The 23,718-nt window shown below is 50.3% G+C and overlaps 1 protein-coding gene across 1 annotated transcript in view; it reads right to left on the minus strand.

Moving 5' to 3' along the window:
* Nucleotides 1–13,961, minus strand: part of KDM2A (lysine demethylase 2A) — an 85,759-nt gene extending 71,798 nt beyond the window's left edge. Inside the window, exons 1-2 of the mRNA XM_065402651.1 lie at nt 13,943–13,961; nt 10,779–10,883 (exon numbers count right to left, since the gene is read on the minus strand). Coding sequence (XP_065258723.1) covers nt 10,779–10,820 — 42 coding nt within the window. The 5' untranslated portion in view covers nt 10,821–10,883; nt 13,943–13,961. The remainder of the gene's footprint in view (nt 1–10,778; nt 10,884–13,942) is intronic.
* Nucleotides 13,962–23,718: the final 9,757 nt, after the last annotated feature.

A 23,718-nucleotide genomic window follows, 5' to 3' on the forward strand; every position in this document is an offset into this window, starting at 1 on the left:
GAATTTGAACAGGTATAGTCCTCTCAGAATTTGAACAGGTATAGTCCTCTCTAAGAGAGGCCTTCAGAGCTGAAGGTGAGAGAAATCCAATCAAGCAGACTCAGCATCTTTTCCTGCTGCCTATACACATTACTCCCTCTCTCCTGATGTTCAAGTCACATGCTAGGTTTCGTCCCCAAGTTTCTCAGAACCATCTGAGGTATTGACAGAAGTGCTATGAGCAGCCTGTGGGCTGCTATGAAGTCTCTCCCTTTTCCACCACTGCTTTCAAAGGTCTCCTTGTTCACAGTTGCAGGGGTAGAGCTAAAAGGGAGATCTGGAGTAGACACAGAACTAAAGGAATTTCTATGAGCCTACCTTTTCCCCTTCTGTATGCCCTGGATTAAGCCACACATCTAGGGTGAAGGGAGCTCTCAGTTCCTAAGGACCATCTAGATCTTGGCATCTCTGCTGAGATGGAACCCAATTGTGGTGGTAGTTTTAGGTTTCATTTATAGACTGACACTCATTGTGCGAGTGCCTCATTTAGAGGTGTTTAGGACAAATCCATTAGTATTCCCATTTTGCAGATGGTAAGACTGAGGTACAAAGAAATTCAGTAACTTGCCTATAGTCAAGCAAGAGGTCTCTGGCAGGTTATCAACAGAACTAGATCTCCGGTGTTGCAGACCAGTGCCTTAACCAGTCATCTTTCCCTCTCAATATAACTATTGCTTCACTAGGAACTGGACTAAGACTGACTCATGTCTCAGACCATTGAACAGTTGTGGGAGGTAACCACTTTCAGACACTACCAAGTTGGGCCATATTGGAACTGAATGATGATGAGAGAAAAAAATTCCATATCCCATTTCCAAATCCTTGTGCCCTTCCCTGAATGCTCCCCCTAAAGGCAGATAATCCACACTTGTTCATTATGTGCATCACCTTTCCACTCCAGCTGATTCTCGATCCATTCCAACTCATTCTCCCTCAAACCTATTTAGCATTAGGGTGCCTGTCTCCTATTCCTGTCTTCCTGCTCTGAAGTATTGAGAATGGGCAAATATCAGAGGCTGGAGAGACTCCAGCCAGCAGGGCAGAAGCAGCCAAAGCAGCGACCTTTGGACTTTCAGAGAACTGTCTACAGTTTTGACTGGACTTTCTCTGCCCCGTGCTGATTGGCTGTTTGCTCCAACCTTCCCACTCCCACTTCCTCACAGAGTCTTTCCCTCAGCTTGACCTCCAGTGTCCTCTTATTCTCTTCTCTCCTGCCCTGTCCCCCTCTGCCCTTTTTGTTTTCTTTAGCCCCAGAGTTAGTTTTTTGGGCATATCTTTAATGGAGCCTCATATCAACAGAAATGATCCCCTTCTAGTTAAACCCACCCCCAAAATAATCATGGGACTAACCTGTCATTTGCTGCCATTACATGGCACACTCTCTTTGTGCGTTATACCCCTTCTCCCATCATGTGAGTGAATCATCTATTTAGATTGTAAGCTCTTCAGTGCAGGGGCCATCTACTACTTTCTATGCACAATACGTCCCTACATTGAGTTGCCCTTAGGCACTACCATAATAAACATGTTAAATACATTAGATAGACCAGAGATCTGACCTACTATGGAAATTCTTATACTGCTAGAAGGGAGGTGTTCTAGACATGTGTCAGTCTAGTGGCACCTCGGCACACTAATCAGGAACTGGCCAATAGTGCTGTATTAATATACTAGAGACCACAAATAAGAGCAGAGCTCAGTATTGCCAGGGGTGGGCAAACTACAGCCCGCGGGCCGGATCTGGCCCGCAGGATTGCCACTCCCCTGGCGCTGCGGGCCCCGCGCCGCTCCCGGAAGCAGCTGGCACAACATCCCTGCCACCCCTTGGAGGGGAGGGTGGAGGCAGAGGGCTCTGCATACTGTCGTCACCTGCAGGCACCACCCCCCGCAGCTCCCATTGTCCAGGCACCACAGCCAATGGGAGCTTTGGGGGAGGTACCCACAGTCAAGCTGTGCGTGGAGCCCTCTGCCCCCCTCCCCCGGGGGCAGCAGGGACATGGTGCCAGCTGCTTCCAGGAGCAGCGCGGAGCCAGGGCAGGCAGGGAGCCTGCCCTGGCCCCAGTGCATGCTGCTGCCACCCCAGAGCTATTCCGGGTAAGCGGCACCAGGCCAGAGCCTGCACCTCGAACCCTTCCTGCACCCCACACCCCAACTCCCTGCCCTGAGCCCCTTGCCGCACCCCTCCTGCACCCCAATCCCCTGCCCTGAGCCCCCTGCCGCACCCTGCACCCCTCCTGCACCCCAACCCCGTCCTGAGCCCCCTCTTACACCCCGCACCCCTCCTCTGCCCCAACCCCTTGCCCTGAGCCCCTTCCTGCACACCGTACCCCCCCACACACCCTGCATCCCAACCTCCTGCCCTACATTCATGGCCCTGCATGCAATTTCCCCACCCAGATGTGGCCCTCGGGCCAAAAAGTTTGCCCACCCCCGTTATTGCACATATACAACACTGATTATGGCAGGTCTCTCAGATCCTTAACTTCCTTCTCTTTCACAGTGATGAGTATCTCTGGGCATTGTCATATGATCATAGGATTTAACTACAAATCCAAACAAAACAATGACTGCATAATTCTGAAAGCCAATGAACTGAAAGGTCAACAATGGCCACTGAATTAACTTTCAGAGTTCATACTAGCCATTTAGAGCCCTCCACTAAGCTCATCCATGTCCTCTCCTTCACTGGAATCAGCAAATATGGTCTGTGCATCAGGAGTGCTAACAGCTTTCCCCAATGGCAGGGAGCAATTGCCCCAAATGTTTGCACAGACAATAACCTAATTCAGTCTGAGGTAAGAGCTTTTGTTTTTCCTCTAAACACAGTGCCACTGCCCCATCACATGAAATACTGTCCCAAAGGGCCACCTGCTGAACTGCAGACCCAGAGCTGGGACTAACAAATAAGGATTAGTGAACAATAAAAAGCCAATGGGGAGGAACAGGTATCCTAAGGAGTTAGTAACACCTCCAGCAGGGATAACCCCATAACAATATTCAAATATTCATGCTCATTAAGAGGAAATACTGATGCTACTTGCAAACTTTGTTTAGTATGGACAGGCAACTGAAAGTGCTTATCTGCTGTACTACTAGTCTCTTCGGCCTGGTCTACACGGGGGGGGGGGGGGGGGGGGGGGGAGGGGGGGGAGAAACCAATCTAAGATACGCAACTTCAGCGAAGTCGACGTATCTTAGATCGACTTACCTCCCATCCTCACGGCGTGGGATCGACTGCCGCGGCTCCCCCGTCAACTCCACTTCTGCCTCTCACTCTGGTGGAGTTCCGGAGTCGACGGGGAGTGCGTTCGGGGATCGATCTATCACATCAGACGCAATAAGTCGATCCCTGATAGATCGATTGCTTCCCTCCCCCGCCCCCGATCCGGCAGGTAGTGTGGAAGTACCCTTCAGCTCAGTCAGCACTGCAGCGTACAAATCATGTTAAAGGGATAGTCAGCTTTTAAAAACAGCTGTGTTAAATAATAAAGAGCAAATGAGCCTTTTAAAGGTTTGTTTAAAGACATTTATCTCCTGCACAGCTCAGCTGAGAGAAAATGAACACAACTGAGTCACATTTTAGTCTTTTTTTCCTTCAGATTCTCTCATGGGTTAGCACAGGGCTGCAATGTTTAGGATGCAAATGCTGCAGGGAAATGCTTTTTTAACATAACTGTTCTACTGACATTTCAGAGCATTCCAAGTAGTCATTTCTACTGATATTAGGTTCCATTAAAAATATGTCCAAAAACTAAGTTTGGGGCTAAATATGAGCAGTCTCTACAAGACAAGATAGTTTGCTGCTCACACATTGTTAGTGAAGTGAGCCTGAAACCCATTTTTTGAGGCCAAGGGGAGGAGTGAGTTGATTGAAGTGATTAGTCTCACAAGTCCTGTCTAGATTAGGAAAGTAAGGTGTGTTTAGCAGCTATGATCACATTACAGCTGAAGAGCATTCAGCCACACAAGGTTTCACCTAGTTTGCTGGAGAACCACTTTAGTTGGTCCTCTGAGGTAATTTAACAAAGCATAGCCTGTCAAGGTAGGTGCTCACAGAGCATCTGTTCCCAAACTGGGAGGCAGTCCTAGAATATGAATACGGGGTGAATGCAACCCTTCCAGATTCACATGCAAGTATATTTGGCACCTCTCACCCCCAAGCATCCACAGCTGCATGCATTTGGCAATCCAAGCCACCCCCCACCCCACCCCAGACAGCCATAGCTGCAAGCACTTGAATAACTGGGGATCAGGACTTGAAGTGCTACCACCCATGACACTGATCTTTTTGTAAAGCACTTTGAGATCTAAAGTCAATTGCTAGCTATTACTACTTGGTACAGGCCAATACAAGAGACCCTAAGGCCAACAGAAGCCAGAGAAATTATTCTGATGAAGGATCACCCCAACATCCCCCACTGCTAGGAAGCCAAGGGCTACTTGGCTTCCTACCCATTGGGGCTTATATTTTGATGCTAGCCTAGGTCTGATCAATTTAGAGCCTCCAGAGGCCAGAGGCCTGGTCTACACTGCGGGGGAGAGTGTGTGTGGGGGGGAAATCGATCTAAGTTACGTAACTTCAGCTACGCCAATAACGTAGCTGAAGTCGACGTACTTAGATCGACTTACTGTGGTGTCTTCACCGTGGTGAGTCGACTGCTGGCGCTCCCCCGTCGACTCCGCCTGCGCCTCTCGCGGCGCAGGAGTACAGGAGTCGATGGGAGAGCACTCAGGGGGTCGACTAGACGCAATAAATCGACCCCCCGCTGGATCGATTGCTGCCAGCCGATCTGGCGGGTAGTGTAAACATACCCTTAGAGTAGAAGGCCCTGCTCACTCTTAACTCCCTATAGCTATGATTGCTGTAGAGCAGTGGTTCTCAACAAAGGGTCCAGGACCCTTTGGGGGGCCGCAAGCAGGTTTCAGGGGGTCCGCCAAGCAGGACCAGTGTTAGATTTGCTGGGGTCCAGGGCAGAAAGACGATGTCCCATTGCATGGGGCTGAAGCCTGGGGCCCTGATCCCCACCACCTGGGGCTGAAGTAGAAGTCTGAGCAGCTTAGCTTTGCGGTGCCCCCTGTGGCATGGGGCCCTGGGAAATTGCCCTGCTTGCTACCCCCTAATGCCAGCTCTGGCTTTTATATGCAGAAAACCAGTTATTGTGGCACAGGTGGGCCGTGGAGTTTTTATAGCATGTCTGAGGGGCCTCAGAAAGAAAAAAGTTGAGAACCCCTGCTGTAAAGGATGGGGCTGTGCCCACTCTTCCATTTCTGTTTCTCCTCCTCCTCCCCCCCACGCAGTGCTTTGGGGTGAAATAAGATTTTGCCCTTTTTCCTGCTCCCAACTCCCAGCATAGCATTCTGAGTTACAGTGGTCTAGCCAGTTTCACTGCTACTCAAAAACAGGAAGTATAAAACTTACTATACTCATATATTTTACTCTGCTGCAAAGGGCATTTTCCTAGAGAAAAGTCTGTCTCTCACCCCTGCCTTGAGTGCTTCCCCAAAACACAGACTATGATTCTTCCTACAGCATGATGGAGATCAGTGTCAGGAATTGTGGTTGAGCACCTTCCCTTATCCTACGAATCCACACACTGTAAAGCATATCTGAACTAGTGTCTGGAGGGATACTGCGGACATCAAACATGTCAAAGCAGGTTCACACTTTGCATGGAAGAGCTTTCACTTTGTGCGGGTGGGGACACAGTTTCTCTCATGCAGAGCATCTGCAGATTTCACATGTGGATCTAGTCAAGAGGTCACGCCAAGCCAGTACTTAAATGGGAGATCTCCAAGAACACCTAGGGTCAGTGGGAGGAGAGTAGGTGGGAAGCAGTATCGGTGATTCAATAGGAGGCATTTTCAACTATGACAAAACAGCCAGCATGGGATGTGTACAATGTACAAAAGGAAATGCAGCCTTTCAGATTATAGGTATTGCAGTAGGGTCCAGAGGCCCCAATCAGCAATCAAGACACCCATTGTGTTAGACTATGTACAAACACAAAGAGATGGTCTGAGACGAAGACCCTTGGCCTTGATGACTTGACAACATAAAAGACCCAGTGACCTGCAGAATTTCCAGTTAAGGTAATGACAGTTTATTGCTCTACATTCTAGTCAAACTGCTTTGACTAGATACAATGTTATTGCTCTTCATTTCCTAACTTAAACTTCATTACTGAATGGTTGTAGAACAATTTCAGTGGTGGGTGAAACAATCCCTAATTTCTCTCCCAAGGGTCTTGCAAGTCTTAATTCGTGTGTATATGGATAATGCTTTGAGTTCCACTGACTAATGAGAGGGTCAGACTTCTTATTCCTGTGATTCAAATATTCCCCCCCGGCATCCTTAGATTGCTGAAAGGATTAAGAATATGGAGTCTTTCACACATTGGTTCTAATCCACCCTTCTAGTACCGACTGCATATAGCTCCCACCAATGACTATTTTTGCAACTGACAGTATACGAAAGGCAACGCTTACTTGTGTTTCCAGTGGAACATTTTTACACTATTAAAACTACAATTACCATCCCATGCTCTTACTGACATCAGAGAAGACAAGATTTGAGTAGGCCTTGGAGACTGAATTCCCCTTTCACTGCTATAAATCATTAGCCAGTACAGAAATTCTTTTTATACCAATGCTATTTAAAAGTATGGTTGAATCTAACCAAACTGATGTGGGAAGCTGGGATTATTTTGCTCTTGTGCACTGAAACCAATGATGCTCCACTGACAGGAAAAGAATCTCCAGAACTAACAATACCTTGGCTCTATACCACAAGAGTAAGGGGCAGTAGCTTTTCAAACTAGATCCATTTCTCTCCAGGACAGACTGTGGAACTCACTATCAGAAGGGACCATGGAGACAAGTACAGCTTTGGGAGAGTACATGATGATAACTAAACACATTTGTGGTTCTGTGAACTCAGATAGTGATGCAAGGGTAATAAAGTCTCATGTTTCAGCCAATAAGATGATCATAGAGGAATCTTCCTCTTGTACAGCATTCTACAAGTGGCCAAGTGCAATATGGAAAGAGTTTTAATTTCCATCTGAAGCATCAGATACTGGTTGCTGCTGAAGATATGATCCTCGACTAGTTGGACCAATATTCTGATGCAATATGACAAATCAGACTCTTCAAAATGGCCAGACGACTAACTGGAAAGCCTTAACTCATGTACTCCCTACAATGTCCATCTGTACATGTCTGCATGAAAACAGAATTAAGTGGTGTCTTTGAGTATGAAAAGTATTGGATTCACAGCCCCAGGAGAATGAATTTTTCAGTTCATTCTTCATAAGTAGAGCCTAAACATCTGCAGTTCATGCTTCCTACTCAAACTGCCATTCCTGCCAGCATGGCCATGCAGGCGCCAAGTAGGAAGTTCAGTCTCCACGGTGGTCAAATGCCTGACCCATAGACTTGACGTCCACTTGGTGTCATGTTGCTCACTCAAATACGTTCAGGCCTGGTCTACACCTAAAAATTAGAGGGACTCACCTACACGACTCAGCGTTTGTGAAAAATTGTGCCCCCTGTGTGATGTAGTTACGTCGACCTACCCTCACCGCTCAGGGCTGTGAAAAATTGTGTGTCCTGTGCGACGTAGTTAGGTCAACCTACCCACACTGTAGACACAGGTAGGTTAAAGAAGCATTCTTCCATCAACCTAGGTACTACTTCCCAGAGAAGTGGATTAACTACAGCAACGGAAAAACCCCTTCCATCGATGTAAGAAGCATTTACACTATGGTGCTCCAGCACTCTAGCTGTGCTGCTGTAGCACAGACATGCTCTCAGACTCCTCAGAATCAAAGCTTGCAATTAGAAGAGTTTCTAGCCTTCTTTGCAGCCATGATTACGTTCTGGTTTTATCTGTAAAGTTAACTGATGAAATGCAGTCTTCTTGAGTCTGCTACAGCCCGAGACATTAGCTAGGACAGGGGCTCTCAAATTTTTTTTTGCTAGGATCCCCTTTGAAAATATTTCAGACTGTGATGATTGGCCCAAAAAAGTGACTCCCCCTCCCCTCCATACCATGCCACCTTTACTGCTGCTGGGGGCAGCGCTGCCTTTAGAGCTGGGTGCATGGCCAGCAGCTGCTGCTCTCTGGCCACCTAGCTCTGAAGGGCTCGGACTGTCAGCCCTGCACATGGCTCACAGCCGAAACCCTGGCATGCATGGGGGCTGACACCTCGTGAGCCCCTGAAGGGTCGCGACCCCCAGTTTGAGAACCCCTGGGATAGGAGAATTACTTTTCCAGCCCATTCATCTCAACAACATGTTAAATAGTTAATGCTGGCACTTAAGAGTTAACCCCAACAGATCTTCAACCACTGATCATTTTTAGCAGAGGAGATTAGGAAGGGGGTGGCAATGAAGCCCAAATAAAGTGGTAGCGTGGTAAATTGGAAGTTGCTACAAGGAAGAAAGCAGCAGACATTTACAAAACGTTAATAAATTAAACATCACGACCCCCATGTAACAGATCTCCCTGTGAGACAAAGGGTTTGCCAGTATAGATATACCAGTAGAGCTACACAAGCCGCCCCCTCCAGTGGAGGCAGCTTATGCCGGAAAAATAACTCTTTTTGCTTACGTCAGTTAACGCTATCAGAATAAGCCATAGGGGTAAAAGGACTTTTTCCTGGTATAGCTGCATCTACACTAGGGTTTTTGCTCACCTAGCTATGTTGGTTGTGGGTGTGATTTTTCTGGCAAAACTACACTTACTTACCCCAAGGCCACAGGAAGACCAACAAAACCAGGTAGAGAACCAAGCTTATAACTCGGTCCTCTGCTCTAATCCCCAACCATGCTCCTTCTCCTGTGATCTGAACTTACTTCAACACTGCTGTTTATTCCGCTCATAACATTTTGTTGGAGCTAAACCACCAATACTACTACAGCTATAGGTAAAAGAGCCCATAGTTCATGGTAATTTTAAGTTTGATGACTACAGCCATTTTTAACAGGCATGGCTGGCAAACAATGACAACTATACAGCCTGTAGCAGTTACTTCAGAGTTTCCCACAGAAGCCATAAGGGGCTGGAAGTATGAAGAATTTGTGTCTTTCACTAAGATGTTTTCTGCACCAGATGTTTAGCCTGCAGATTATATCCACAAAATTTAAGATGCAACAGACACTATCCCCTGCTATACACAGTCCTCAAACTAGAACTTTATCATTAAGTCAAGATGAAACATGGCCCTACTAACTTCTCCTTCCTCTTAGGAACAAATTCTTTAGCGGGAATGAAATCAGTTACTCTAGAGATTACAATTGCTACCTCACCTTTACAAGGTGAGCACTAGTGCTCTCTGTAGGCTGTTAAGGCACAGAAGTAGCGATTGACTAGATGACAAGGAAAGTGACCGTTCCCCCTCTCTGGGAAACCTAATCCTAGAGATCAGTGCACCACTTCACTAGACTTCATGCCAAGTGATTTTATTTCAAAGCGTTAAAGGATAAAGATTTAATTGCAGTAGTCACAAGCTTGAGGGTTAGGGCAGAGAGACCAAGCTGACCATGCAGCTTAGCATGACTTCTCCATGAAGTGGGAATGAAAGAGAACACCAGCTTTTTTTCTTTTCTCTTGATGGGAACTCTGTCCCAGACACAGACATCATTAATAAAATCTCAGACTCTGTAAGGGAAGGTCTAAACTTAAAATGCTGCAGCTGTGCTGCTGTGGCACTACAGAGAAGATGCTACCTATGCCAATGGAAGGGATTCACCTCTCAGTGTAGGTACTCCACCTGTACAGGAGGTGGGAGCTATGCTGATGGGAGAATTCTCCCATCAATTTAGCACTATCTACACTGGGGGTTAGGTCAATTTATCTGTGTCGCTCAGGGGTGTTGGGTTTTCACACCTCTGAGCAATGTAGTTATAGTGACCTACTTTCCTAGTGTAGATCTGGCCTCTGGAGTGCGAATACTAAAATAAGACAAACACACACCACCAGTTCCAACTAACTTCAGCGTAGAGCCTATTTCCTTCGGGCTGGTCTACACTGAAAAAGTACATTGGCATAGCTATGTCTCTCAGGGCTGTAGCTATGCCAACCTAAGCCCAGTGTAGACAATGCTAAGTTGACAGAAGAATTCTTCTGTTGACTCAAGGAGGTAGATGACTAAGTGAGAAGAGAAGCACCTCCTGTTGTTGTACAGCCTCTACAATGAAGCTCTATAGTGGTGCAGCTGTGCTGCTGTAGTGTTTTAAATGTTGACAGTCACAGGTTCAAAGTATACTCAAGACAGATTTGGGCCAATGTAATGCCAACGGAAAGCCACCCCAGTTTAACGTACACAGCATCCCAACTCCTCCTCTCCCCATCTGCCCCAAATACTAAGAGATGCCTGTTTTGTCACAAGTAACAACTATACCAGTTTCTTATGTCTGAAAGCATATTCTTTGACCTGTGACTTTTCCGTTTTTGAAGCTTAAATAGCCATGTATTGGGCTGGTAACAACCATGGTTATAATGTTCCCCCAAAATAAGACACACTTGTATGATGTGAACTGGAGGCATCAAATGATCTGATTGATTGCCCACCTAAGTGGTTATATGTTTCATTGTATAAGCTGGAGATGCTAGTCTCATTGCTACATGGGATGGTAACAAGCCTGCTCCCACTATAAAGCCAGGGAGTTTTTGGGGGGTTGAAAGGCAAATAAAGAGACTAATAGTGAGAATTTGATGGGTAAAAGTGAATACTGACCAATCTTTGGCTGTAACGGATCCTCTCTTCCTCAGGCTCCATCTCTGACTCTTCTGAAGAGAGTGAGAAGGATACTCCGGGGCTACTGTCTTCCTCCTCTTCCTCCTTAGTAACCAGAATGAAATAGTGAAAGATTGCACACAGATATTAGAAACACTCCTTTAAGCCTTCATTTCTTCATTCGTAAGTGAATGATTCTGTAACGTTGTGAAATACTATGTACAGAGGCCACAGAACAGCAATGGGCTAGCTCCTGCAAAGCGTTACAAAGGGATCTCACTGAACTGGGCGACTGGGCAACAAAATGGGAAGTGAAATTCAATGCTGATAAGTGCAAAGTAATGAACGCTGGAAAACAATCCCAACTATACATGCAAAATGATGGGGTATAAATTAGCTATTACTACTTTAGAAAGATCTTAGAGTCATCATGGATAGTTCTCTGAAAACACCCACTCAATATGCAGCAGCAATCGAAAAAGCTAACATGTTAGGAACTATTACGAAAGGGATATATAATAAAACAAACGATCTCATAATGCCACTACATAAATCCATGGTATGCCCACACCTTGAATATTGCATGCAGTTCTGGTCACCGCATCTCAAAAAACTGTACTAGAACTGGAAAAAAGTAGGAGAAGGGCAACATCAATTATTAGGTGTATGGAACAGCTTCCATACGAGGAAACATTAGAAAGACTAGCACAGCTCATCTTAGAAAAGAGACGACAAAGTGGGGATATACTCATGGTCTATAAAATCATGGTGTGGAGAAAGCTAATATTTACTCCTTCACAAAACAAAAACTAGGGGTCACCTGATGAAATTAATAGGCAGCAGGTTCAAAACAAAAGGAAGTATTTCTTCACACAACGCACAGTCATGTGCGAACTCATTGCAAGGGGATGTTGTGAAGGAAAAAAGTATAACTGGATTCAGAAAAGAATCGATGGCTATTAGTCAAGATGGTCAGGGATGCAACCCCATGCTCCGAGTATCCATAAACCTTCAACTTCCAGAAGCTGGAACTGGATGACAGAGGATGGATCACTTGAAATTGCCCAGCATGGCCATTCTTATGTTCTCCTTTCTCCATTAACTCCTTGGGGTTCTAGCTTGGCCCCAGGTGACTAGTAATCTGGAGTCATTATCATTTTCTGGTCTATGTGAAGTGAGTTCATATTCTCAGTTCAGGGAGATGCCTCCACATTAGAGTCATTGTTAAGCCATTCCACTTTGGGATCAGAACCATGCTGGCTTCAAATATATACTTAAACATATTTGGTGGCAGCAGGGTTGTAGCATGGTTTTCCCAGAGAATCAGATGTGTGTGTCCGAGAAGCATGTCTCCTAAATCATGCTGTAGACTCCTCCTCTTGATAGTTTGTAATGTGGTTCTCTGCAGCTCCCCCCTACCCTTCAACAACAAATCCACATGGACTCTTTTCAGGGAAAACGTGCAGAAACTCTTCTAACAGTATTTCAACATACTTGCGGATAACATGACTGACTCCAGTGTGGACAGATTCCACAGCTCAGAATTTGCCTCACGGTAGTGCTATCCCATGGAGGTGCTCTGATATAATACTGTTTGATCTTTTCTATACGGACAAGATAATGCTGTATTATAACTACGTTAAAAAGCCCGATCTTTATGGCCTTGTCTTTCCTAGGCTGTTTGGGGAAATCTCCCCAAACAGATTGGTTGGTAGCAATAGGAGTGATAGCATAAGAAGAGCTCAAGCAGCAATTGGTGTTTTCACCACCAAGTCATATCTACCCATTATGAGCAAGATCAGACAACACGGTAGTTAAAGTGCCAGTGCCCTGTTTATACTAACTCTTCTGCCACTGCTACCACCAGTGACTTAAAGTTTATTATAGACCAAGAATTCTCAAACTTCATTGCACCATGATCCCCTTCTCACAACAAAAATTACTACGAGACCAGGAGTGGGGACCAAAGCCTAAGCCCGCCCAAGCCCCACCACCCCGGATAGGCCAAAGCCCAAGCCCCACCGCCCCGGGCAGGGGGGCCAAAGCTGAAGCCCAGGGGGCCTGTACCTGAGCCCTGCTGCCCAGGGCAGAAGCCCTCGGACTTTCGCTTCAGCCCTGGTCAATAGGGCTCAAACTTTGGCTTTGGCCCTGGGCCCCAACAAGTCTAAGGCAGCACTGGTGACCCCATTAAAATGGGGCTTTGGCCCATTTTGGGGTCCCAACCCACAGTTTGAGAACCGCTGTTATAGACAGTTTACATGGATTGAGCGTGGTCTAATAACATAGTCAAACAGTTTTTTTCTCATGTGCACAGACAAGCTATGGTATAATAACCAGCGCACTAGTACATCATATCACAGTGCCACAACACATGGTAAATTACATAGTGTAGTTGTGGTCTAACAGGCCCCCAACCCTAGTAGTCTCATCAGAGAAGGCCAGTTCAGATATTGGCCTACAGACTTAACTCTCCACTCCTCATTCTTAGAAGTGATCTTGGGCCTGGGCAGAGAGGCAGCTGGTTGGGTTGGTGAAAGGAGATAGCATGGCTGCTGTCGTGGTTTGACTGTGCTGGGAAGACATTCAGGATGTCAATCTCTGGGGAACGGTCAATCCAGCATCCTTCAGTAACACAGAACTCGCTTTAAATTGCACAAATTATTAAAACAGAAGTTTGACAGATGTCAGATGACTTGCCAATAACAATAAGTCTTAACCTAATCTCCCTCTTCAGGAGTCAGGGGAAAAACCCCTTACAAAGTTTTGTATTTAAGAGTAGTAAAAGACAAGAGGGAAAGAAATCCCATCAACTCTTTCTCCCTACCTCAGGGATAAAACCAACCTCTTCCCTCACCCCACCCACTGCCCTGCTCCCTCTCCAAAAATGTTTTTAAAAACATGAAACAAATGAGAACAGTGCAATATAGTAAAGAGATTAAACAATGCCCACATACAAATCCCAGCTCATCTCTGGGGAGAAAGGCAAAGGAGAGATAATGCCAGTGACTGGCTGCTCCCAAGAAGCCACAATAAAATGCGTGGTCCACTGAGTTACATAAAGTTGGAGGGGTCGAGGAGCAGGGAGACCCTGGGCACTGGAGAGGTCACTAGACTCATCACTGTTGGCAAAAGCAGGGGGATATGAAGGAAATCAAGTCTCTCACCAGGTCTCTTCTTCTCCTTTGTCCTTTTCTAGGGATGAAAAGAGATTCAGAAAAATAAAGAGAGGAGAAATTAAATCCCACGCATGGCTGTCTTCATCTTGGGTGCTCAGAGGATCCTAGTATCCAAAAGGGATGGCAAGTCCCAGGAAAACAGCTCTGCTCGTAGAAGGGGATCAGGACAGTCTCAGGGTGCTTGCAACGCTCACCCTTTTCAGCGTGGCTGGGAGCAGACACACAGACACCCCCCCCCCAATAAAATCCTCACACACCCAGTGAACAGACTCACAGCCAGTTACAGGCAATGCCCCGGGGGGAAGTCACCCCACCCCCAAATCAACCCCAACATACCCCAGCCCCCCACACCACCAAGCCCCAACTCACCCCAGCCCCCCACCTCAAATCTCCACCCACCCCCTAACTCACCCCAGCCCACGGCCCAAATCCCCTGCCCCACCCCCAGTCACCCTACCTCCAATCTCCACCCAGGCCACCCTCTAACTCACCCCAAAGCTATCTCAAATCCCCTGCCCCACCCCCTCAATCACCCCACCTCAAATCTCCCCCCCTAAACTTACCCCAAGGGAGGTCACACTGGGGGTGCCCCAGGGCTATGAGGGAGTCACTCTGGGGGTACCCCTCCCCTAACTCGCCCCTAATTCCCCCCTCTCCCCAACTTGCCCCCCGGCCGCCGCCGCCTCCCCGCCCAGACCCGGCACCCCAAGGCCGAGCGTCCCCAGCGCCCCGCCCGGCTCTGCCTCAGCGCCGGCGGGCTCGGCACCCCGCTGCCATCCCCCGCTCCCCGCCCGGACTCGCTTCCCCTCCTCACACAGGAGCAGTCGCCGCCATTTTGAACCCGTCAGACTCTCACATACACACACAGGATCGGCCCGGCCGCTACACTGCGCCTGCGCGACCGCGACCTCCTCCCAAGCGGCTTCCTCCCTCCTGTTCTGAGCAGGCTCCTCTGGCCGCGCACGCGCAGCGACTTCCCTCCCCCGGCACCAAGAGAGCGACGGGCATTCCCACGCGGCGCACGCGCACGAACCTCACGTCCTCCGGCCGAGAACGCCGGCGCAGGCGCTTTGGCTCCACCTCGCAGCCACACTTTGGCGCATGCGCAAAAGCTGCGCCACGAGTCCGGCTCCGGTCTTGGGTCTATCAGCTTAATCCGCCCGGAAACCCGTGCGCATGCGTAGTAGCAATAGCCATTCCTTACTCCGAAGGGCTCAGAAAAGGCACAGCGGGTGACAGCGGAGGGAGAGTGGACTAGAGCTAGGGGCTCCCCCAGTGTGACCCCCCCACCTTTCCCCACACAAACCTGGGGCACTCCCAGTGTGACCACCCACGCCTCCCCACACAGCCACGGGGCATCTCCAGTGTGACCCCTCACCCTCCCAACACAGACCTGGGGCACGCCCCCAGTGAAACCCAGCACCCCTCCCCACATAGCTATGGGACTCCCCCAGTGTGACCCCACTGCTCCCCACATAGCCATGTGACCCCCCACGCCTCCCCACACAGCTTGCGCGCTCCCCCAGTGTGACCCGCACACAGCTCTGGGGGGACACACTATAACCCTTCAGCCACCTATTTGTACAGGTCCCTGAGAGTGAATGGGATATACCCATCCCAAAGACCCATTCCCACAGAACCCTAGGTGGCCCTGAGACCCCTCCCTACAAAGCCCTGGGGGCATACAGCATATCACCCCCAAGATCCCTCTCTACACAACCCTGGGGGTGCCCACAGTATAATCCCCCCTAAAGAACCTTCCCCACAGAGCCCTAGGAATGTCCACAGTATAATCCCCCAAAGACCATTCCCCACAAAGCCCTGGGGTGCCCACAGTATAATCCCTGCAGACCCTGCTCCCCGCACGGTTGGGGCACACACAGTAGAACGCCTCTGAGACCCTTCTCCCTAGAGCTCTGGGGATAAACACAGTATCACTCCCCCTCCCCAGATGCTGGCATGGAGGTCACGCTGTATCATCCCCTCTGCCCTCTCAGATTCCAACCCCACACCCTGAAGGCACCCATGTAGGAATCGTTTCCCCCATCCCACTCCTTGCCTAGGGCTGGTTGGAACTGGGACAGGAAACCAGTAAGTCTCCCAATCTGCTTTCTTGTTCATCAGAATCTCAGCTCTCATGAGAAAATAACAGAACTAGAGTTTCTAGCTGTCGCAAATAAACCTTGACCATCTGTAACTGGTGCAGAGAGGCCATGAGCAGAGCACTGATCTGGGGCCTGGGTTTTATTCCCAGCTCTGTCACTGCCCTGCTGGGTGACCTTGGGCAAGTTGTGCTGTTTCTCTAGGTCTCAGTTTCCCCATCTGTGAAAGGGGGCTAATGATGCTGACCTCCTTTGTAAAGTGCTTTGAGATCTATGGATGAAAAGTGCTATAGAAGAGCCAGGTATCCTAAAGATTTCTTTAAGATAACAGAGCAACTGCTCTGCTTTAGCTAAAGCTGAGACTCACTGTTTAACAGATGATTTTTCAAAGTGCCCTAACATCCATGGGCTTGCTCAGATTGTCTTGAAAATGCCCGTGCCTCATAGGGCTCCAGAGTTGGCTAAGAGACCCAAATTTGAAGTTGTTACATAAAGGGGTCCCTGAGATACGATGCCCCTAAAATATGTGCCATCAACATTTTCCAGCCCTTGTAACATTTTGTTTGCACCTAGGTCAGGGAACTGACTTGGAAGGAAGAAGCAGGTGGTTGAGTCCCAAAGCCGTCTGGATTCCCTGATGGCTATGCAGACCCCAAGCCAAGGAGTCTGCTAGGGATGTGGAACCATCCCGATGGAAGGACTTCAGCACAGACTGTTGTCCCTGAGATCCACCCACACAGGAGGGCCCACAGTACTGAGGCTGTAGCGGTTCCCACAGGGTGTCCCCAGCAGCCAGCCCCTTCCCCGTGCATTGATTCTTGGCCACCAGCCAGCCCCTTGCAAAGAGGGTGGATGGTGCAATGCAAATGTCAGAGCCCCCTTCTGTGTGGAAGGGTGTAAATCCCCATCAAGAGGTGGGCAGATCCTGGGGCGCTCCACAGGCTTCAGTGTTGGAGATTGGAAGGCGAGAGCTGAGCTTGTACCAGGTGGGTCAGGCAGGCTGGACTGTGTATCTCTTATTGCCAATGTGGCTCCCCACCTGGCATGCTGGCTTTTGTGGATTGCTTTCTAAGGCACTTATTTCTCCCCATTCATTGTACGGGGAGCCTAGGTGCCCCACTTGGGCTTTGTGGATCACAGCATTTTCCTGTGACTTTCTAAGTGTCTGTCCACACTTAAAAGTTAGGTCGACATAACTACAGTGCTCAGGGGGTGTGAAAAATCTGCACTCCTGAGTACTGTAGCTATGTCGACCACACCCCCAATGTATACACAGCTACTGGACAGAAGAATGTTTCCAGCCTCCTAGCTCCTGTCTCCCAGGGAGGTGGAATTCCTACAGGGATAGAAAAACCCCTTCTGTCGATGTAGGAAATGTCTACGCTACGGCGCTACAGCACCCACAGTGTAGACATGACCTGAGTCCCTTTGTAAATCTGGGCCTACGCTCCCCACTTACATTAATTTCAACAGAAGGTAGGACCGTAAATGCCTTTGATGATCTGGGCCTGACCATCTGTAGCCTGGAACAAAAGGGTGGAGAGTATTCACACTAGCAGCTACAAATGGGCTAAGTACCTTTAGTTAATTGGCAATTAAGGTACAAAAACCCAGTGAAGACAAACCCATATGAAAAGCAGCAGGGGTATTTCTTCCTATCTATGGATTGTGGGATCTGCATTGCTGGATATATTTCTGCTTTCCTTCTCCCCTGGCCTGCAAGGATAGTGAATCACCCTCTGCTGTCTTTATGAATGGCAAGAATGGGGGTACATGGGGTCTGGCAGCAATGACACTTCCTGTCCGAACACATTGAACACAGTGAAAGATTTCCCACTTCCAAACTGCAACCTTGTTGTGAGCTCCATCCTGCCAAACCATAGCATTGTATCTACATGAATTCATGGAGTCATGGAGTTTAGTGCCAGAATGGACCATTAGGTCATCTGCATAACACAAGCCCATAAATCTTCCTTCCAATCCGCATGTGGAGCTATTGCCCTTTAACTGTATCTTGTAGCTCCTCCTGATAATGACAGGAACACAGTCCAAGACAGGTCTTGCAGGCACAGACAACAGGACCCCCCAAGTTAGGTCCATCTTGGGGTCCCAGGGCACCATAGCCTCCTTGGGGCATCAGCGCCCCGTCTCCCTCCCAGCCGTTCCACCAGCCAGCCCTGAAACTCCCCAGCCTTTGTTCAGTTTCCCGGGGCAAGGTGTCACCTGGCTTCTAACCCCTTCCTGGGTTCTCATGTTACATGCTCAGGTATTCTCCCTCAAGGCCAGTCTCCCATCCCCCAATGCAGACCGTCCTAGCCACACTCCCCTGCCTTCCCAGCCAACACTCCCCACTCAGCATTCAAAGACCACATTAAGAACAGTCCCAGTTCGTCACATCTCTCCCCCCTTCAAGACCGAACTGAGCGGGGTCACTTCAGCCAGTGACCCGGGGAAGTTCGAACCTACCCACGTTCCCGTGGATGCTCCAACACCCCTCCCATTCCTCGGTGAGAATTACACCAGGCCCTTCCAGTTTCACACCCCCCCCTTAGGTCGGGTATGCTCGATGGCACTCGTAGTTCGCCTGTGGGAAGGTTTATGCGGCCCGTGCCCTTTTCCCACCCCAATACCCCTGGGGTTCCAACTGGGCTTGGGTCTTCTCCCAGCATTCCAGTCTGGAGGTCTGTGATTCGGGCTCTCTTGGTTCAGAGCCCCCCTTTTGACCCTGGCCACCCTCTGGAAAGGCTCCTCTATGATGGGCAAGGGTCCTAAAGCCATTTTCCCCTTGTCCCACGCCTTCCTCCCCCTCTGACAGGGGTCACAGGATCGGCAGTACTGTCGGACAGTAACAAAGACCCCAGGCCAGTAAAAGTTTCGTAGCAGCCTCTGCTGGGTACGCCAGGCTCCCTGGTGCCCTGAGAGGGGAATGTCATGGGCCCGGTACAGCAGCTGGCGGCGATACTTCTGGGATACCACCAGCTGCCTCTTGATCCCCCCGACTCCATTTTCCCTGGGGGAGCCCATTCTCGGTACAGGAACCCCTTCTCCCACAGGAACCTTTTCTGGCCACCTCTCCCCATGGTCTGTACCACACTGAGGTCGGCCAGGTCCCTTATCTTCTGCAAGGAGGGATCTTTCTGCAACTCGGCCTGGAACTCAGCAGCTGGGACAGGGATGGGCACCTGCTCTCTCTCGCCGGCTGGGTCTGAAGCCGCAGCCTCCCTGAGCCATGTCCCTGGGCGTTCCCTCCCCACCAGATTAGGGTCCTGTGCCTCGGGCAAGGCACCCTCCCCAAGGTCAGGGCGCAGTGCCCCTTGCCGATTTTGAGTACGGGTCACAACCAGGGCACCCTGGGGGTTGCTTGGCCAGTCCTCCAGGTCCCCCCCCCATCAACATCCCAGTGGGCAAATACGGGCGTACCCCCACGTCCTTGGGGCCCTCCTTGGCCCCCCACTTCAGGTGTACCCTCGCCACAGGCACCTTGAATGGGGTCCTGCCCACCCCCGTCAGGGTCAGGTAGGTGTTGGGCACCACCCGATCTGGGGCCACCACCTTGGGCCGGGCCAGCGTCACTTCTGCGCCCATATCCCAGTATCCATTGACCTTCCTCCCATCCACCTCCAGGGGAACAAGGTACTCTTTCCGGAGGGACAGCCCCGCGCCCACCCTGTAAACCAAAAACCCTGAGTCTGGAGCATCCAGCCCCCAAGAGGAGCTGGCCTGGAGCTGTCCTCCCTCCTTAGCAGGTAGTATGCTGCCAGCCCCCCTTTCCTGGGAACGCTGCCTCTCGCCTGGCTGGGTCTCTACCCAGTCAACCCTCTGTGGGTTCGGTCCGCTCAGTCTGTCCCTGAGCCTGAGGCACTGGGCCCTTATGTGGCCTCTTTGGCCACAGTGATAGCAGCCCATGTCCCGTGGGCCCAGGTCGGATGGACCTGACGCTGGATGTTCCCCTTTGGTGGGGGTTCTCCATATTTCCCCGCTGGTAGGTCCCCTGGTGACTCTCTCTCTGCGTTGTGGTGGGCTGTTCCTTTGGGATTCCTCTCTGTTATCCCCTGTCCGACTGTTCACAAACTCGTCAGCCAGCTGGCCTGCGTGCTGTGGGTTCTCTGGTTTTTGGTCCATCAACTGTCGCCTCAGGTCGGATGGGCACTGCTCATACACGTGCTCCAGTACGAATAGGTCAAGCAGGTCTTCTTTAGTTTGGGCCCCAGCTGTCCACTTGCGGGCGTACCCCTGGGCCCGGTTGGCTAGTTGTAGGTATGTGACCTCACGGGTTTTACGCTGACTCCGGAACCTTTTCCGGTACATCTCAGGAGTCAGCCCAAACTCGCGGAGCAGGGCCTTTTTGAAAGTTCGTAGTCCCCTGTCTCCGCCCCTTTCAGTCGGCTGTACACCTCCCTGGCTGTGGAGTCCAGTGAGGGGATGAGAAACTGGAGCCTGTCTGCAGGGTCAACCCGGTGCAGCTCACAGATATTCTCAAAGGCCGTCAGGAAGGTATCCATGTCCTCCCCCTCCTTACGCTGGGCCAGGAAGCACTTATCAAAGCTCTTTGCAGTCTTGGGTCCCCCCTCACTCACCGCAGCCGGGGGCTCACTGCTCCTCAGCCTGGCCAGTTCCAGCTCATGCTGACGCTGGTTCTCCTCATGCTGACGTTGTTTCTCCTTCTCTTCCCGCTCCTGCTTCAGTTCTTGCTTCCTTAACTCAAGCTCTTCCCGTCTCATCTCCCATTCATATTCCAGCCGCATCCGTTCCAGGGATGGGGAGCTCCACCGGGACGATCCCCTGCTGGCCGCCGGGGTCGAGTTTTCTCCTCTTTAGATGCAGTTCTCTCTCTCAGTCTGTTTGGGAACAACTGGTTTCCATTCTAATCAGGGAGGACAGGGCTATCCGCTATGATGCACCAAGTTATTATTAATTAATGAGCAATGTCTGTTTAATTTCCAAACTGCAGGAATGGGAGTCAGGACTCCTGGGTTTGTTGTTTTATTTTTACAAGCTCTGGGTGGGGAGTAAGGTCTAGTTGGGTTAGAGCAGGAGGGGCTGGAGGCTGGTCTTCTTGGTTCTAGCCCTGGCTCTGGGAGGGGAGGCGAGTCAGAGCAATGGGGCCCAGATGTCAGGGCTCTGTGCAGTGCCTGGCACAATGGGCCCAGATGTCAGGGGTCTGTGCAGTGCTTGGCACAATGGGCCCAGATGCTAGTCAGGGGTCTGTACAGTGCCTGGCACAATGGGCCCAGATGTCAGGGGTCTGTGCAGTGCCTGGCACAATGGGCCCAGATGTCAGGGGTCTATGCAGTGCCTGGAACAATGGGCCCAGATGCCAGTCAGGGGTCTATGCAGCACCTGGCACAATGGGTCCAGATCTTGGTCAGGAGCCTTTAGGCACTACTGTAGTCACATATGATAACACTGCTCTAGAAGAAGGAAGCAAGTGCAGTCACAGCATGTAGGTAGTGATGACCCCTTGTTCCTCCCTCAACCTGTTCCCTGTGGGTACTGGAGCCAGAGCCAGTTACAGCCAGGTTTGACTGCTTTCCTGCTGCTGTCCCTGCGGAGCCAGCACAGTGACAGGAGAGAGAGCTGGATTGCTGTCTGTCTTGAGCATTGCTAGCAGAACCATGAACCTGCTGCTGCCCACTGCAAACTCTTCATTCTGGCTGCTGCTTGAGAGGGAAGGAGCCTCCTGGACCCCAGGTGGTGACTGTAGGGCTGGTCCGTGGTTAGGGAAAGCAGCTTCATTTTGCTTCTAAATTGGGCATGTAGTTTGTCTCTGAGCTGGTGAGCTGCGATAAATGAAGCCCACGAGGCCACGGTGTCCCCAATTCTCCTCTGAGCACTAAAATGGGAGGGAAGGGGGCAGTTCAGGCCATGGGAAGCAGAGAATAGCTGGAATATAGGAGCTCCCCCTGGGCTGAGATGCTAGAGGTGAACAGGGGGATCAGTATCAAGACCTTGTGCTGGCTCTGTGCTGCTCAGGGAGGCCCTCTGCCAGTGGATTATTCCCTGGGGGCTGTCTCCACCCGCTTCCACCACGTCCCCTGCCGTACAGGGGCTGGATCACAACAGAGAATAGGGCTATAGAGCAGAACAGCGCTTTAAGGCTAGATCTCAGGGCGGCAGCGGAGGGGGTGGGGGTGGCAAGAGCCCTGAAAGCAGCTGTGCCCTCCAGCCATGGGAAGCCAACTCCCAGCCACATGAAGCTCTTGCTGCCAGCTGCCCCGGAAAGTCCCATGGGGCCAGTGTTCCATCGCCCAGGGCGATTGACTCTCCACAGCGTCCTGCTGCCCATGGGAGCAGCAGCCGCGAGGGGTAGAGCATCCATCACCCTGCTGAATGGAACAGCCTGGCTGTCTGGTTAACAGAATGGAACAGCCTGGTTAACAGACTGGCTGTCTCCTGAACCCCAGCTGGAGAGGAGTCTCAGAGAGGAGGAAAAGATATAAAAATGAGGAACAGAGGCCCCAAATCACCTTTCCCCTCATCTGTACTCATGGCATCAACAATGTTTGAAAGACAAAAGATGCATCATTGAACTGGGGGAGGGTTCCTGGCTGAAAAATCCAGCCAGACTGCTGTAAGCATATGGTGAGAGAAACCCTTTTGCTTTAAATTCACTTAGCTTGTTAAGTTAGGTATTAGTTTGCATCTTACCTTTTATTTCTTTGTAACCAGTTCTGACTTTTATGCCTCATCACTTGTAATCACTTAAAATCTACCTTTCTTTAGTTAATAAATTTGTTTTAACTGAACCAGTGTGTGTTTGGATTGAAATGTTTGGGAACCTCCTCTTGAGATAATGGAGTTTGTGCATATCATTTTCCATTACTGAAATGACAGACTTTCTATGAGCTTGTATTGTCCAGGAGGGTGCTGGGCAGTACAAAATGTACATTTGTGGGGACAAGTCTGGGACTAGGAATTTTCTGGTGTCACTCTGCAATATAATTCAGGAGCAGCTGGCTTAGAGCACTCATATAATTCAACTGGGAGTAATTTACATGCTGGAGGCTGTGGGTGAACAGTCCGGGAGTGGCTGCTCTCACAGCAAGGCAGTGTAAAAGGCACCCCAGATTGGAGAAATGAGGGGACACAGCTGTTCAACAGGCCAGATTGTACCCTGGGGAACATCACAACCCCATTGTTTAGTCTTTGTCTCTGTCTATCTGACCTCCTTGGTCTATTCCTAAGTGAGAGCCCCAGACTTTCTCCAGCAGCCAACCCTTAACACCCCCACCCAGGGCCGGCTCTAGCTTTTTTGCTGCCCCAAGCAAAACAAAACAAAACAAAACAAAAAAACGGCAGCCACAGGGAGCGCGTGGAGGGCGGTCAAGGCGGCTCGCAGGGGGGTGAAGGGCGGTGCCCACCTGCTCCCTCCACCCATGGGCAGCCAGGCGCTGCAGCCCTCTCATAGCCAGGCGAGAGGGGCTCCCCCCTCCGGCCTTGGGGTGCCTCTCCCAGGGGCTGCAGGAGGTGCTGGCTCAGCCGCTCCTTTAAAGGCGGCTCTGCCGGGCTGGGCTCAGAGCGGTGTGGGAGGCGGAGGCCGGTGCAGATGGCGGGGAGTGGCGCGTCCCGGGGAGCCCGGCGGCACAGTGAGCGGCGGGCATTGCTAGTTCCTGCCCCCCCGGGCCGGGGTCCGTGCCCCTGCAGGGCTGGGCTGGGACTGTC

The sequence above is a fragment of the Emys orbicularis genome, chromosome 4, assembly GCF_028017835.1.
Source record: "Emys orbicularis isolate rEmyOrb1 chromosome 4, rEmyOrb1.hap1, whole genome shotgun sequence".
Taxonomy (NCBI): domain Eukaryota; kingdom Metazoa; phylum Chordata; order Testudines; family Emydidae; genus Emys; species Emys orbicularis.